This window comes from Ctenopharyngodon idella, chromosome 8 (assembly GCF_019924925.1).
Source record: "Ctenopharyngodon idella isolate HZGC_01 chromosome 8, HZGC01, whole genome shotgun sequence".
In the NCBI taxonomy this organism is placed as follows: domain Eukaryota; kingdom Metazoa; phylum Chordata; class Actinopteri; order Cypriniformes; family Xenocyprididae; genus Ctenopharyngodon; species Ctenopharyngodon idella.
The window spans coordinates 6,900,488-6,916,610 of NC_067227.1; the positions used below are offsets into that span (position 1 = coordinate 6,900,488).

The following is a 16,123-nucleotide window of genomic DNA, read 5'->3' on the forward strand; positions in this document are numbered from 1 at the left end:
AAAAACAGCAGTGCTGTTAGTATTATGGCAGATTGAAGGATATAGTGGCCCTTCTTATTTAAGATCTTTGTCAGAGGGAGCAGCAACAAAACAATAAAATCGATAGAAAGCAGAAAAAAACCTTCCTTCCTTATAGCTCCTCCAGTAGCCACTGTGCAAAAAAAAAAAATTCAGTCGCAAAACATTCCCCTGGTTTCACAGACAAGGCTTGAGCTAGTCCCAGACTAAAATGCATGTTTGAGCTGTTTAACTGAAAGTAACTTGCACTGACATATCTTAAAATGTCATTGTTTTGTCTCAAGATGAACACCAGTAATGTTTTTTTTTCTAAGGCACATTTATAAAAGCTACTTAAATGTCCTTAACTGAACTAAGGCCTAATCCTGGCTTAGTCTAAGCCCTGTCTGTGAAACTTGGCCATTGTGTTTTAAATTATTATGCATCAGTAAAATTTCAGTATAATAAACACTCAGATTTTAGTTTTTCAAAGAAAGTGTTTTTCTCATATCTTTTTAGATACTGATTTCAATCTCAGACAGGTTTGTTAAATAGTTTGCCAGGTTTTTTTAGGTCAGTGGAAACCCTACTTAAAGAGGTTGTTCTACATTAAGCAAGTCAAATTTCTCATGCAATATGGGGAGGAAAAAGATCTTTCTAATGATGAAATGCATGAAAAGGTGCAATGTCTTGCAAAAGGCATGAAAACAACTAATATTTTGTAAAAACTGAATAGAGATGATCAAAGTATCAAAATATTTTATGTGATTTAAAGTACTAAAGAACTCGGTCAGAAGTTTAAATCCTATTGAACAAGCATTTCACCGGCTGAAGAGGAGACTAAAGGCAGAAACTCCCCAAAACAAGCAACCATTGAAAATGGCTGTATTAAAGGTCCGGAAAAGCATTTCAAAGTGTGATGTCTGGTGATGTCTATGGGTCACAGACTCACTCCTGTGATTGCTTGCAAGGGATTTAAAAATTAAATATTAGCCTACATTTGCTTTGAGTTAAACTGCCCCAATACTTATGCTCACTTTAGGCAGAGGGATGAAACTCAAAGTGCTGTTCTTCTTAGTTGGTAAAACATTTTGTGTTGAAACAGCCAATAATAAAATGTGACATTCTGTACTTCTGCCTCATATTAATCTTTTAATCATATTTATAGATGTCTTAACACCACAGCTAACGGAGCAATTTTGTCTTTACTGTCCCAATAATTATGGAGAGCACTGTTTATATACAGTATATAAGCTATATTCTATACATTAGAATGAATACATTATTTACAGGTTACCTGAAGTAATTTAGAACAATAGTATAACTTGTATTTACAAATGTACAAATGTGTAACTATGGACAAAACCTGTATGAAGTATGGTCACTTTAAAAGAGACCTGGCTGTGTATAGCAAGTACAGTTTATTGAAAAAAAACTGAGAACTGAGAAAAGACTTTGGAGGGAAAAATCTCTGAAGTCAGGTTGTATTATCCTTATTTTATTTATCTCTTGCTCTCTCTGAGATATGTATAAACAGTTCCCTTGGATAGTCCACACAAAGAGTGTATTACAGTCATAGCATGAAGTGAACTGATCACAATCAGATTCTACTCAGCCAACTTCATCTCCATCAATGGGAAATGTGGAAAGTAGTCTCACAGGTTATTGACACAGTGGTGCTGCCGTAACTTTCTGGATACACATCAACACAGGGTCAGGGACACAACTGCTGTCTACCTCTCTCAGAAGAGTCTGTAGAAAAAAGGGTGAAAGAAGGCAAGGAGAAAATGGAAGAGTGGATTTAACATGTAAAAACTGCATGCAATATGTATCAGAGTAACAAGATCTCATAACAGCTTCATAAGTTCTAATTAGTCACTTATAAAGAAGATTGGGCTTCGCGTCAGTTCCTTAAGTTGAATATGGACGTAGCGTAAGCTTTTTGAACTGCTAGAATTTTACACTTTCTTCGCAAGTAGAATATGTTAAATATGGATTTTTTTTTTTTTTACACAAATGCTTCGCTTCAGAAGGCCTTTATTAACCCCCCGGAGCCATGTGGAATATGTTTATGATGGATGGATGTTGATGGAGACACTTTCTTCAGCTCATACTCGTTTGGTAACGCTTACTCGATACAGCTCGAATGCATCAGGATATTTATTAATATTTCTCCGATTGTGTTCCTCAGAAAGAAGAAAGTCATATACACCTAGGATGGCTTCAGAGTCAGTAAAGCTTGGGGTAATTTTCATTTGAAAGTGAACTAATCCTTTAAGCCCAATCCTTTTCTATATGTTTTTATCCATTTGAATGGAAATTCAAGCATTTATATAACTATGGTGTACTGATAGTAAATCTGTGAAATGCTTATAGATAATTAAATGTTTAACATTTTTAAGACCACAATAACTGCCAAACACAATTAAATATAATGCTGTCTATTTTTGTCTTTTTTACTATAATATAAAATTTCTATAAAGAGATTTATGTTGTTTTATGAATATGAATAATAAACAAACATTTGTGTGTTAAACTGCAAGCATAAGGTTAGGAGGCAACACATTTAGAAATAAATTATTAAAATGATTAGGGCCTTAAGATAAATGCTTCAGATAAATACGTTTTTAAGCTGCAAATTGTCCTGTGACATCCTGTGATATGATTCAAGGGAAAAAGCTAAAGGCACGAGAGAAAAAGGTAAAATGACGGTATTGAAGACAAAAAGCCATTTGCACAATTCAAAACGATGTGCACATTTCATGTACATTAAATTACGTAACATTAGGGACATCTCCACAATTAACAATGAATGATTTTCAAGTTCTAACTAGCGAGGTTCTGAGTAATTGGAGACAGAACCTTTTTCATACTCCACATAGATCATAAACCATTGAAATCGGTTGAGAAATGTAAACTTTATTGCACTTCTTGTCCAGAAAAGGACAAAATTTACTTCCCAAAAATGTACTCCCCATTTACTTGCATTTGTTTATTAAGCGGTCTTGCAATATGGCAGACTTGTTGATGCATCACAGCAACGGTCCAAAGCGGCCAATGAGGCGTCTATGTATTTATTATGTCTATGCTGTAGCACTCCGGGAACTTAGTTTGACACCTGTGTTCTATAATCACAAGATTTCACAAAAATAAAAATCGATATTCTCACCTGTAGTTTTCCCTTTGAGCAGTGGTTGAGCAGCAGTAAACAGTAGGATGCTTCGGTCAGGAGGTGCTCTTTCAGCTGAGTGTGTAATGAGTCTGATGAGATGTCAACCAGAAACCTCAGAAGACTCTGAGTTAGCAAACCCATTCTCTTCTCCATACTAGAGAGATGCATAAAAATAAACATTGTGTTTAGAGTTTTAAGCAAAATACATCTAAAATACAAGAAAGTAGAGCATTATATTGTAAGAACTCTAATGTAGTCACACTGAAGCATTGGTGATGCATGGTGCTTTGCATGGTTACCATGGCCAAGCAATCTGTATTGTCTTTTGCAGAGCATCCAGGATACTCAGTCTGCATTTTTCCTCTGGAGCATCTGACACCTCCAAGTATCCTACAATCACCCTCTCCAGCCTTTTCAGGTGACGAATAATTACTATACCCATCCTTTAAGATAACAACATGAAATAATAAATGACAGACAACTTAGAACATAAAAGTATCTAAAGATGAGTAATATTATCACTATTATGCAAATTTAGTTAAGAATATTCTAAATGTGCAACATAGTAATAAAAATAACACCACAAATAAATTTATACTGCATTTTTCCTCCAAGATTTTTTGGACACTCACCAAAAAAGTGGTTCCGGCTATTGGCGAGATTTTAGAAAGGCTTTATTAACTACATTAGCCTAAGATAGTGCCAAAATGTCCATTCGAATATTAAAGGAATAGTTCACCCAAAAATGTCCCAAACCTAAAAATATCTAATTAAATATGGTAAATGGAAGCTTTCTTGGCACGTGATAATCAATGAGTTCCCTTTCGAAAAGGAACTCGCACTGCGTCCTAGAACGCAACTGGGGAATGCCCTCGTGTGACCAGTGTCTGAAACAATCTGTCAAATCACGACAATCCTATTGGCCGGCGACAGCCTATGACGTAATACAGGTGTAACCAGGAAGTATAAATGGGGCACCTGGAGAACATGTCATCCTCTTCTCGTCTTCAGGGACTGTTTGTCTGTAGCGATCTGTTCAAGGTAAGACAATTTTTTCATGGCTGAGAAACGTTTCAAGCGTTGTGCTGATCCGTGTCCTAGATATTTGACACCGGAGGATACACACTTGTACAGTCATTGTCTGGGCGAAGAGCATGCGCACTCTGTTCTCGAGGGAGCAGTCTGCGTGCACTGCGAGCGTCTTCTCATGAGGACGCTCCGCTCTCATCTGTCCATCTTCTTGAGAGAGGAAGGACAGACATCTGCGCCTGGCAGCTCGGGCCCCTCTCGTGCCGAGGCAGAGAGGCGGCTTAAGTCGTGGTGTTCACAGGTGGAGCTCGCCAAACGCTTTGAGAAGGATATCACTGTCTCTCGCGATTTGGTGGGCCACGAGAGTGATCTGCTCGAGGAGGATGCTATTTCTCTTGCATCCTCTGGTTCAGCAGATAGTGCTCTTTTGGCTCCTAGCCAAGATGAAGAGCAGTCGATGGCCGAGGCTGGCGATGAAAGTGTTAGCTCTGAGCCATCTCTGCCATCCTACCCTGCGTATGAGGAGCTGCTCAACGTGATGGGACGTGCTTCAGATAGATTAAAGCTGTCGTGGGAGCACGTTCAGGAAGAGACTTAAAAGATTGGACGAACGTTATCTTTCTGGCCACAATCGTGCAGCCCGTGAGCCTTCCATTCCTTCCCGATCTCCATTCTGAGATCGAGAAAGCATGGAAGAACCCGTATTCAGCCCGCATCCATCGATGTGGGCATGCAAACTATGCCAATGTTGAAGGGTTGCTTGAGCATGGATATGTGGCGATGCCTCCCATTGACGAGACGTTTGCAAACTATCTCGTCGGCCGGGGGGTGTCAACCCTTAACCCTCTGGGGTGTGAGGATTTTTGGGGCCCTGGAGAAGTTTTGACATGCCCTGACATTTGTGCATTTTTCAGTTGTTCATAAACGTATTAATGGAAAAAGTGTCATTACACTGTATTCAGCACAAACTTGGCTACCATAATATGTGAGGAACATGTATGTACATGTTTGTATTTTTCAAGGAATAACGTTTATGCGTGGTTATTGAAAAAACAAAAAACTTAAGTCACTGAAATAAGGCCACAAAACTAATATTATATATATTTGTTCACAAGACTTCTGGGTATTGGAGGTTGTAGACTAGAGTTTTTGCTTCAAAATGATGTAAAAATTATACTGTCTACTCGTTCATATAAAACAATATGTTAATTTAAATTTTGTAAGACACTTTTTGTCAAGAAACACAGTATGCATGGAGGCGTGAATCTTCATGAATAATGCTGTGATTCACACCTGAGAAGACAAAGACCCGCATAATGACCTGCATAATGACCCCCATAATGAGCCCTTTCAGTCAGGTAGGCTATGTAAAAAAAAAACCTCTGATAACAGGATCACATCAGCTATTGTATTAAAGTTAATGTAATGTCCACTCTTGACAAAAATAACATGATTTTTGTGATTGCATGCATGCATGTATTATTGCATGTGAAGAAAATTTTGTATAGGCCTATTATAGTTTAAATTACAGTACCAGTCAAAAGATTGGACACATTACTGTTATGTTTTTAAAATAAGTCTCAAGTCTCTAACCAAATAATGGTTTTCTATTTTAATATACTTTGTTAATGTGCAGTTGACAAACTATACATCATTCTATTGATCTAAGACTCAAGCTTCACATTTTGACCTCTGTTTTACTCTTATAGTGACCGTAATTTGTTAATAGCTTATGCGTCAGGAGTTATGAATATGAAAAACGGAGTCGTTACCTTTGACAAAACAACATCCATCAGGGCTTTTAGCTTAAAAGCATGCACATTTGGAGAAATACTGATGGATTCTCATATGTTTATGTCAATTTTCTATACAGAGGAGTAATATTTATTCAATATTTATTGTCATCACTATGAGCGCTGGATACTGTTTTCAATTCATACTTGCAGCCGGAGGGCGCTCTGTGCACCTTTAGTCCACAAATGACTCAGTGAAGAACAGGTATACCATGTGACATTCCAGGAACTAACAACAGAGGCTTCCAGAGATGGCTAACCACGGCTATAACATGCAGATAAACACTTTTGAAGATAATAAATACACGATTGTGACGATGTATACATGTATTGCCTCAGAATTTGCGTCTGAATAGCGCTCGCTCCGTGGGCGTGGCCGCATTAGCGGATAATGAGCTGACTCACGGACGTCTGACATGTGTCTCTTTTCATTCAGATTACATAAACAGAGAATTTTTGTTTTCGATTTAACTTAAAAGATTTAAAACCTGACATTTCAACGTATCTTTAGACATACGTCTCATTTTTGTCATTAGTATTCACTAAGTTACTCTTAATTTTCTGAGAACTATCAGATTGGACTTCGTTCAGAGGGAGACGAAAGATCACGCATCATGTAAGTTTTCTTTATTTTGCAAAAACCACAACATTTTGTTTTTACTCTGAGTGTACACAAATAAAAGAAGATATTTCACAGATTAAAATGGTGTATAACTCTTAATTGTATGTGCAAAATTGACAGATTATTTTGAGTCTCTTTCATACTGATAAGAAAAAAGCACGGTGGTATCACCGGCGCGACCAGCCGACCCCTGAGTGTTAAAGCTCCGGCTCTGCCTACCAGACCACTTAAGACCATCTCGCGTCTGAATGGCAGAGCATACGTGGCGGAGGGGTCAGGCTGGTGCTTCACTGCATACTATGGCAGTGCTTCAAGCTTACCAGGCTGATCTGCTGAAGGATTTAGACCAGGGTCAGGGTCTTTCACCTGAAGCAGTAGCTGAGTTGCGCCGAACCACAGATCTGGCTCTCCGTGCACTAAGCAGACCGTTGCCGTGATCGGTAGATCGATGGCAGCAATGGTGGCAATGGAGAGACACCTGTGGGTGAACTTGGGAGATATCGGGGAGAAAGAGAAGGGTTTTCTCCTCGATGCCCCAGTCTCGCCCTCTGAACTTTTCGGCACTTCCGTCGAGGCGGTTGTTGGAAAGTTCAAAGAGGCGAGGGCACGCTCAGCAGCTTTTAAATCTTGCATACCGCGCCGGTCTGAATCCACACCCAGACAGCCGGGGGGACCTGGCCCGTCCTGGTCCGAGGACCATAGACAGGGCCAGAAATCTAGCGTCGCCGCTCGGGCCCCTCCTCAGAGGAGGAGCAGGTCGCAGAGAAGGCGAGAAACTAGGAGGAAGAAGCAGGATCTTAGGGAAGTTACACAGCGCAGGCGTTCTGAACGCCAGTAAGTATTTCTTCTCTTTCTGAGGGTTTGCACACTCTACCCTCTCCTCTTCTTCTGTCCCTCTGTACCCTTCGTACCCACAGACGCTTCTACATCGGTCCTAAGGCTGGGCCAATGATGAGTATGTTCCCTGAGCTGGAACTTTTCTGACGGTCTGGGTTCGAAGAGAAGCGTAGCCTTTAGACTGCATAAGTATGGCAGGCCACTTTTACATTTATAAGTGGCTCCCTTTTTCTCTGTATGTCTCAGGTTGAGTTTTTTTGTAGGTCGCCTCTATTTTATTAGAGCCGTTGCTTTTGCATTGACCTCAAAGCTCCCTGCTTAAGGTTTTTTGGGGACGTGTATATATTTATATATTTTTTAGTTAGGAATTTATGTTTTTAGGGGCTTTTTACTAGGGCCCTGGAGCTCCCTTTTAAGTGAAGGTTGGTCGTGACACCTTTTTCATAATTCCTACTCTCTTATGAGTTTGATTTGTAGGTTTTATTGGAGTTTTTCAGAATGAAAATTTTTTGTGTGGCAAGCCATTTTTATGGTTATCACATTGACTGAATTCCAGCAAAGCTCACGATTTAAGTAGTTGGCTGTTCTTAAAGAATTTTGGCCTCCTTGCTAACCTTCCCTTAGGTTGAAGTGAAGTGGTTTTCTCTTGTTTCTGAGAGTCTAAGGCGATATGCTGAAACCTTCCGCTCCCCTGAGCTCCAAATGTACCATGACTTCAGGTATGGCCGTTTTCCTACATCACCCTGTGATGCGTGTGTGCTTTCTTTTTAGCCTCCGCCCTGTCTACGGTTCGGTGTAGTGTGCAGGCGTCTTTCTATTTATCACCGCCCTTTAGGCCACAGGTGTTTTACCTGTTCGAACATACCTGCCTCCTCTTGCCATTAGTCGCTAGGTTGGGTTTTTGTTCTTTTTACCTCTTCGAAGTCATGTTAGGTGTGTCGGCCTCACCATTGGGCCGCCCTTATTTCCGGCCTAGGTATATTCAGGAATACGTGCTTTCTGCCTCCTGGCTCGCAGTGGCTAAGAGTAGGCCTTTTTCTGCTAGAAAAGGCCTCTCTGGCTCTGATACTGCGGCTGGTGATCCTTGTATGCCTCCTCTATGTTTAGAGTTGTCTCTGGCCGGGGCCCGCCCTCTGCATTGGGCAATAAATGCGAGGAGCAGGCCCGCCCAACTTCCCTTTTGCAAGGCGAGTTTGTGGCCTCCTCCTTTTTCGGACTAGGTGAACGTTGCTCCTCTTAATAGTAGAGTTGATGCGATATGCTGAGCCTCAGTTCCCTTTGGTGTGTGGCATAATTAGACGACTAGGTGGTTTAGGTTCTGCTTTCTGAACCTCCCTTTGGATGTCTTGAGTGTTGTTGGCTTCCTCTCTTTTCTGAGAGTTGAATACGATGTGTTGAAGCCTCCGCTCTTTAGAGCTAGTTGTAACATTCCCTCCAGCCATTTTTGAGCTTCTTGATGCTATCAAGTCTCTGGTCAGTATTGAAGGCCTCTATTCTATTATTTAGGCCTCTTTTTTCGCCTGAGCTCTTTTTTCAGACGCTTTCTCGTCTGTTTTCGGCTGGTTTTGTTCAGGTCCTACTCGGGTTTTTCGCTTACTCTTAGCTCTTTTGCCCCGATATGCCTCACGCCACTAAAGCTCAGGTTGAGCACTTTTGGTACTCCCTTCCTTTGTGTTGGTTGAGTATGCTCCCTTGGAGCTACTGCATTAGCCCTGGGCCTGCGGCCGTGTTCTGCTAGGGTTGCAGGCTCTACCAGGCCTCCTCATTAGCCCTGCTGCATGGTTTATTCCCCTTGCTTTTAGGGTTCAAAGCTATTTGCTGAGTATTTAGCCCGTGTTGGCAATGCCAACAAGTATTCCAAGCTTGCTTAGCCCTGGTGGTTTTTTTCTCTCGAGTTTCTCTGCCTTTTGTCGTTGGCCCTCTGGGGCCTCCTTATTGGCTATCCTCTTGGTATCTGATTTCAGGTTGCTAGGCTCCTCTGCCCCCAGGTTTTCTGTCTGCTACTTAGCGCCGACCTTTTTCAGGCTGCCTCTGTGGTAGGTTCTGGTTGGTTCTCTGCCCCAGGGTGGACCCCTTTTTCTGTGTTGGTCCTCATACAGACTTCCCATTGTGTTGTATGAGCCAGGTTCTTAGCTCTTTGTTTAGGCTAATTTTAGATGCTGGTTCTCTGGTCTGTGTTTGGTTGTAGGCTCCCTTCTGAGCCTCCCAGCCATCTGCTTAGCTTGGTCTTAGTCGTCTCCGTTGAGTCTGTTTACTCCCCTCTAGTAGGGTTCTTTTCGGAGTTCTGCACTCCCGAGCTCTGATGACTGGTAGAAGGCTTCTTAGACTCCCAGGAAGTTCAGTTTTTGTCTAGGCTGTAGTTTCTACCATTTTGGACCTTGCTCCCTGAGTTCGGTCTAGGGTTACTTAGGAGTTTTGTGTTTACTCCCCTTAGACCAGCTTCTGGTGAAGCTAGTAGCCCCTTTGGGCCTATGTAGAATAGCCAGCCTCCAGAATGTTCTTTTAGCATTCTGTAGATCCAAGGTTGAGCAGTTTACTCCCCTCGATTTGAGGGATGGGAAGCACTTTGCTGAGTTCTGCTCCCTGGGATGCCCGTCTCTTTCCGTTGAGGAGTGGTTTTTGCCTTTCTGCAAACCCTCTCATTTGGCTGCCCTTCTTGGGTTTTTAAGTAAGGGGCTCTGTTCTATGAACAGACAGGTTGCTGGTGGACTAGGCCTCTTTTTGGGCTAGGTCAGTCTCCCTGGTGGCTCCAGGGGTTGACGCTTGTAAGTGAAAGTGACTGGCCAGAGCTCCGCTCGCGCTCTAGCCTGACTCCCTTTAAGGAACCTCTTCTGCTAGATGTTGGTTCCATGCCTTAAACGGCCTTGGTGAGTCATGCCCTCTTTCTCAGAGGGCTCCCTCCTTTGAGGCTTCAGCTCGACTTTGGCCGTAGGGAGTATTGTCACTGACAGCCTTGTGTGACCAGGAGGAGTTGAGTGCTGGCTTTTTCTAAAGCCTTGTTTGTCAGCCGTTTGGCATGCACTCCTCTCGGCATGGCAGCGTGGGTATTCCGTTCCCCAGTTGTGTTCTAGGATGCAGTGCGAGTTCCCTTTAGAAAGGGAACGTCTCGGGTTACGACTGTAACCCTATTTCTCTGAGAACAGGGAATGAGACACTGCGTCTCGTTACCATGCCTCCATTCTGCCTGCTGTCAGTCCCTTCAGACGAAAAGCGGATGACATGTTCTCCAGGTGTACTTCCAGGTTACACCTGTATTACGTCATAGGCTGTCGCCGGCCAATAGGATTTTCATGACAATGACATTTCCTCTCTCAAGCTCCATTAAGGTACTAAAAACATATTTAAAACAGTTCATGCGAGTTCAGTAGTTCTACCTTAATATTATAAAGTGACAAGAATACTTTTTGTGCGCCAAAAGAACAAAATAACGACTTTTCAATATAGTGATGGGCCGATTTCAAAACAACGAATCGAATCAGTGACTCGGATCTCCTATCAAACGGCTAAACTGCTGAAATCACGTGACTTTGGCGCTCCGAGTCACTGATTCGATTCACAAAGCTCCGAAGCAGTGTTTTGATATCGGCCCATCACTATTTTGTTGAAAAGCCACTGTTTATTTTTTTTGGCGCACAAAAATATTCTCGTCGCTTTATAATATTAAGGTAGAACTACTGAATTCGCATGAACTGTTTTAAATATGTTTTTAGTACCTTTATGGATCTTGAGAGAAGAAATGTCATTGCTGTGAATGCAGGCCTCACTGAGCCATCGGATTTAATCAAAAATATCTTAATTTTTGTTCCGAAAATGAATGAAGGTCTTACAGGTGTGGAACGACATGAGGGTGAGTAATAAATTACATTATTTTCATTTTGGGGTGAACTAACCCTTTAAGGCATAACCATTGGACAGCAAAATGCTCACTGGGTCAGCAGGGTCAGACAAAAACAGGTGTTTTTGTCTGAAAGAAAAGACACATGTTAACTGCAAAACAATTAAGTATTAAGGTGAAGAATTAAGTGTGAAACCATCAGGAACCCTTTAGTCTCCAGCACCACCATTTTCCAGAACTGCAACCTACCTGGAGTCTCGAGAAGTGCAAGGTGTCAGGATCTTAGAGACTTAGGTTAGGTAAAGAATCCTAAAAAATGACCCCCACTTAATAAGAATCACATACTGAAGTGTAGTAAAATACATGAAGACTGATTTTTTTATAGGCTTTATTTGACTCTTGAAGTGACTCTTTAAGGACCACATCCATCTCCTATCCTGAAAAATCTGTCTTGCAGAGATAGACTAAAAATGATCTTCCAAAACTTACTTTTGTATAAGAAAAAAACTAGTGTTGTATATATTAGGAACCAATTACTGAAATAACCAATATCGAGTAGGCTACCTAAATAATGTAGGTCTCACCTCTCAATAAGTAAGACAAGATTTTTGGCATATACACGACGAAGGTCAAGCTTCTGCTCCATTTCCATGTATCTCAAGATGTGCCGGAGCATATCGTCAAAGCGATTTGGTTTACGTGGTATACCTGCAAGGGCTGGAGGTTTCTCAAGGACTGACAGCAAATCTATAAGGCAGGGCAGCACAACCTGAAGATAATACACAAAAAGGTGAGATACATAACCTAATCTAAAAATGAAAACCACAAATCTGCATTCAAGTACGCACATGTGAAAGCATCACCTGTATAAGCGAAGCCTCAGATGTGTATAAGTGATTGAATACAGCATGATAGAGCACCTGCGCTCTGTTGAACTGCCTCAGATCAGCAGCTGGCTAAGGAAGGAGAAAGCCAAATGAACACACATCAAATACTTGTACATCAAAAAAAATACAATGACTTATAATGTTCTCTAGCATCTGTCTTATGAATGCCAGGAGCACATTATTAAAGTCACTTAAATTCAGAGACACATTTTGAGGATACATGAACAGCTGCAGAGTGTTCAGTATTTATTAAAATACAAACATATTTATCATTGACATTCCTCTTAACTGCCATCAGCTTATTTCATGGAGCTTACTTTAACATATTCTAAGATTACCTTTTCCATTCATGTCACATTTTATGATGCCTTATAGTGCTGCTCTGTAGGCAGATTTAGTTTCTGGAACTTTTTTTTTTGCACACAAAGACAGGCGGTGACAAAATATTTACAAAAATGACTTACCACATTGAGAACAATGTGATGCAGGCAGTGCACACCCAATACTTTGTTTTCTGTGCGATAATCATCGGATATAAGCAAAGACGGTGGAAACACCTTCTCCAAATACTCAGTTAACCAGGGTTGTCCAACCTGAACCAGCACCCAGGAGAACACATGCTTCACTGCCTGGTTACGCTTCCAGCTCTCCCTGAACAGAATGAAGGACACGCTTGAGTGCATTTAATACTACACCATACTATTTATTATGTGCTCCTGGGTCAATCAATTCTGTGTTGTAATTTAAGAAAGAAAAGCAGACTTTCAGAAATATGCTCCGGTCAAGCTTTTTTAAATGTAACTCGATCATTTACACGATGACAAGAAAGTTAACATGACTCACACTCTTTTCTATACTACAGACCAATCTCAAATCTCTCTTTTCTGTTAAAAATACTATAAAAAGTGGTCACAACCATGTTCCTTCTTGGTAAGAAATGTTATCTGCAAGAAATTCCAGTTGGGATTTAGACTATTTCATAATAGTGAGACTTACAAATCTTGCTGATTAATGTAATGCCAGACAAGTCCTCGGCACTATGAATGCACCATGCCAGACCTGCTAGGACTGCAACTCAGTTTCATCGTGTTTACAGTCACTGATAAGCCTGTTGTCCACTACTGGCTAAACGACAGCTCTACCTCACGTTTCAACCTGCTGGTCAGACTATTACTCCTCCTTTCCAACAAATGCCAGCATTATTTATCCCGATCTTTAAGCAGAAGGAGCTGGAGGAAAAATCTTGAATAATATCAATCCACAAATCTGACTTGTGTGATGCAACACTATATAAATAAAGGTGACTTGAATTTTTGACCAATGAATTTCAATGATTGTTCTACAATGTTTCCAGTCATTTGTGATTACTGGATGTGGATTTAAAAAGTTGAATTCAGACCAATTTGCTAATGATAAATCTTTTTGACTGAATTTTTTTAAAAGAATTGGTTGTTCAAAGACCAAATACTTTATATAAAAAAATAAATAAATAAATAAATAAATAAAAAATCACTATCTAGCTGAATATTTTTGAGATCATTAAAAATAATAATATATTCATTTAATATTAATAAAATATTTCTGAGATAAGAAAACATAAAAAACATTTATATGTTCCCATGTTGTTTAATATTTCATTAATTTAAATCATTTCAGGCTTGGAAAACAATTTTAAAATTCCTTGATACTTCACAGTTCACCCTCATATTGAAGAAAACTAATTCTAAAAAACTACACTAACAAAACTAAAAATTGTATTTTATACACAAAACTATATTATATACTATATAGAGTATAATAAGACTTACAAAATATTATGTCTTAAATGTACTGCATAGTAGGAACTGAACATATAATTTACAAAATATAGGTTCGCAGAGCTTTTGTACTGATGATGCGACTTTATGAAACTTACTTGGTTAATTCTGGCTTCAGTGTGTCAAGGACTGGCCCCAGAACTCCTTTCTGGTCGTCATCAAGTTTTCCAGACAGCAGCTCCTGCACTGACCTGCTGCCTGTCAATTCCACAGCTGATGTTAAGAGTTTCCGAGCTCTTTTTCTGGAGGCTGCACTGGTCCAAGGCTGCTCCTGCAAATGTGTAATGGAGAATATACAGTAGGTGGGGGCTAGTGTGCGACCGAGAGACCTGATAACTGGACTGTTTTGATCCTCCAGTGCTTTCTGAATCTGCAGAGACAACACAAGTAACACAGTACTAACAGCCTGAGCTTTGGCCGGTATGTCCTCGTAATTCTTAGCAGGTAAAGTGCCGCTGTCTGTGTCACATACTGGTAGGGCAGCGTAACGGGTAAATGAGTTCACTAAGCCCAAATACTGGCCTCGTATATCAGTGTTCAGTTCAGGAAAGAGCCAAGAAAGAGGAGCGTTTGCGAGAAGCTCTGTTGTGTTTTCCAAGATGCGCTTGCGATTCTCATGCGAGTCCTCCACCTCGAACTGCTCGTGAATGTGGCTCAAAGCAGCAAGCACGGAGCAGGAGCCCACTGTGTCTCCGATTTTTATCTTCTGAAGAATGTGTGCCACATCCATTGCACTGTTTTAAATTTAACTGTCCGTGAACGTAGAAAAATATGAAGAACTTACATGACAAAATTATTAATAGCGACTCAAAACCACTGATTTCTATAATAGTCTTACCACATCTAGCATGTATTTTCTGGAATCATTTAAAATGTACTATAAAAACAATGAAATTAATTATTATAACATAATCCGTAACTACATCACTTCGACCTAAACAGCGGGTTGTTTAAGTGCAACCATAAAATATTTCCTCAGAAACTTGACCCGTACTCTAAAAGTTCCTATGTTCAAACGACATATCCAAGCTAAGGCTACATCCACACAAATACAGAGCTTTCCCTATCCGATCTTTTTTTTTTTTTTTTTTTTTCTCGTCTCAAGAAATATCTGCGTATACACGAAACCACTGAAACCGACTCAAAACGATGTAGTATACATGCCAGATCAGTATGTGGCGCTGTAATTCTGCCACAGGGATACACTAAATATGGAGAATAAGACTTGGAGCATGCGCATAAAGCTTGCGCGCTGTATACAAACTGTAGCAAAGCTTAGAAATAAAGCTTTATTTTAGTAAAGGTAATAGGCTCAGTAGCTTCTGCAGCACTAACACAAGCATGTAGTCCGCTAATGTTGTTGTTGTTGTTGTTGCTGAAAATATACGGATGTGGCTGTACACACGTTTTCAGATTTATCCACTCTGGGACCTGGTTTCAAAAAATAGTGCTTTCACCTTCTGAAAACGCCGGATCCGTCTGGACGAAACGCCTATAGGCTATGATACACTTTTTTTTGCATATACAGCTAAACTCGTCTCCGTGTGGACAGGGCCTAAGTAAACAGCTAAGGCACTTGAATTTAAAAAAAAAAAGTTATATTACTGATCACTTGTGACTTTTTCTGTTGCTAACGGTGATTTTTCTGTAAGATTTTACAGATTATTGTCAAATAAACTGCTAATAAATTATCCCATCTTATACTAAACTATTTCTTATGACACTGTCCTAAGTAACTTATTAAAAGAAATACTTGCACATAAGATAATGTTAATGAAATAAAAGGCCCCTTTTATGTAATATATAAATATAATCACAATGAAATCCAAACAGAATGTTATAGAGCCACTAAAGCGTCATGGAATACCGAGAAACTTTGCGTTCACTCGCAAGCCTTTATTCAGAGTAGCGCCATGACTAGGGTTGCCAACTTTTGGAAAGGAAAATAAGGGACAATCATGGTTCTTTATAGGAAAATAAGGGACAGAATAAGGGACACTCAAAATATTTGTATTATACCACACAGTGTGTGTCATTTCACTATCTGCAGTTAAGTATGTGTATAAAAGATGTATAAAAGGTTCTCAGACATAAACACATTTGGGTAATTTGTATGTCAAAATCAACCAAATTT

General features: G+C 40.2%; 2 protein-coding genes across 2 annotated transcripts in view; one reads left to right on the top strand and one right to left on the bottom strand.

Moving 5' to 3' along the window:
• LOC127517609 (uncharacterized) overlaps positions 1-16,123 on the top strand; it is a 117,675-nt gene that overhangs the window by 95,343 nt on the left and 6,209 nt on the right. The gene's annotated exons all lie outside the window — the stretch shown is intronic.
• tti2 (TELO2 interacting protein 2) lies at positions 1,475-15,217 on the bottom strand. The gene is made up of 7 exons (XM_051903480.1): positions 14,088-15,217; positions 12,637-12,823; positions 12,149-12,241; positions 11,870-12,054; positions 3,469-3,612; positions 3,167-3,323; positions 1,475-1,749 (listed from the first exon to the last, which is right to left on the bottom strand). Exons 1-7 carry the CDS (start codon positions 14,717-14,719, stop codon positions 1,660-1,662), a joined length of 1,488 nt encoding a protein of 495 aa, XP_051759440.1. The 5' UTR covers positions 14,720-15,217; the 3' UTR covers positions 1,475-1,659.

Bases quoted from the DNA above. Each gene is read 5' to 3' on its own strand.
- tti2 (XM_051903480.1), bottom strand. From the start codon at position 14,719: ATGGATGTGGCACACATTCTTCAGAAGATAAAAATCGGAGACACAGTG. The intron at 12,824-14,087 runs GTAAGTTTCATA...CATTCTGTTCAG, and splicing joins CTGAAGCCAGAATTAACCAA to GGAGAGCTGGAAGCGTAACC. The intron at 3,324-3,468 runs GTAACCATGCAA...GCATCTCTCTAG, and splicing joins ATACAGATTGCTTGGCCATG to TATGGAGAAGAGAATGGGTT.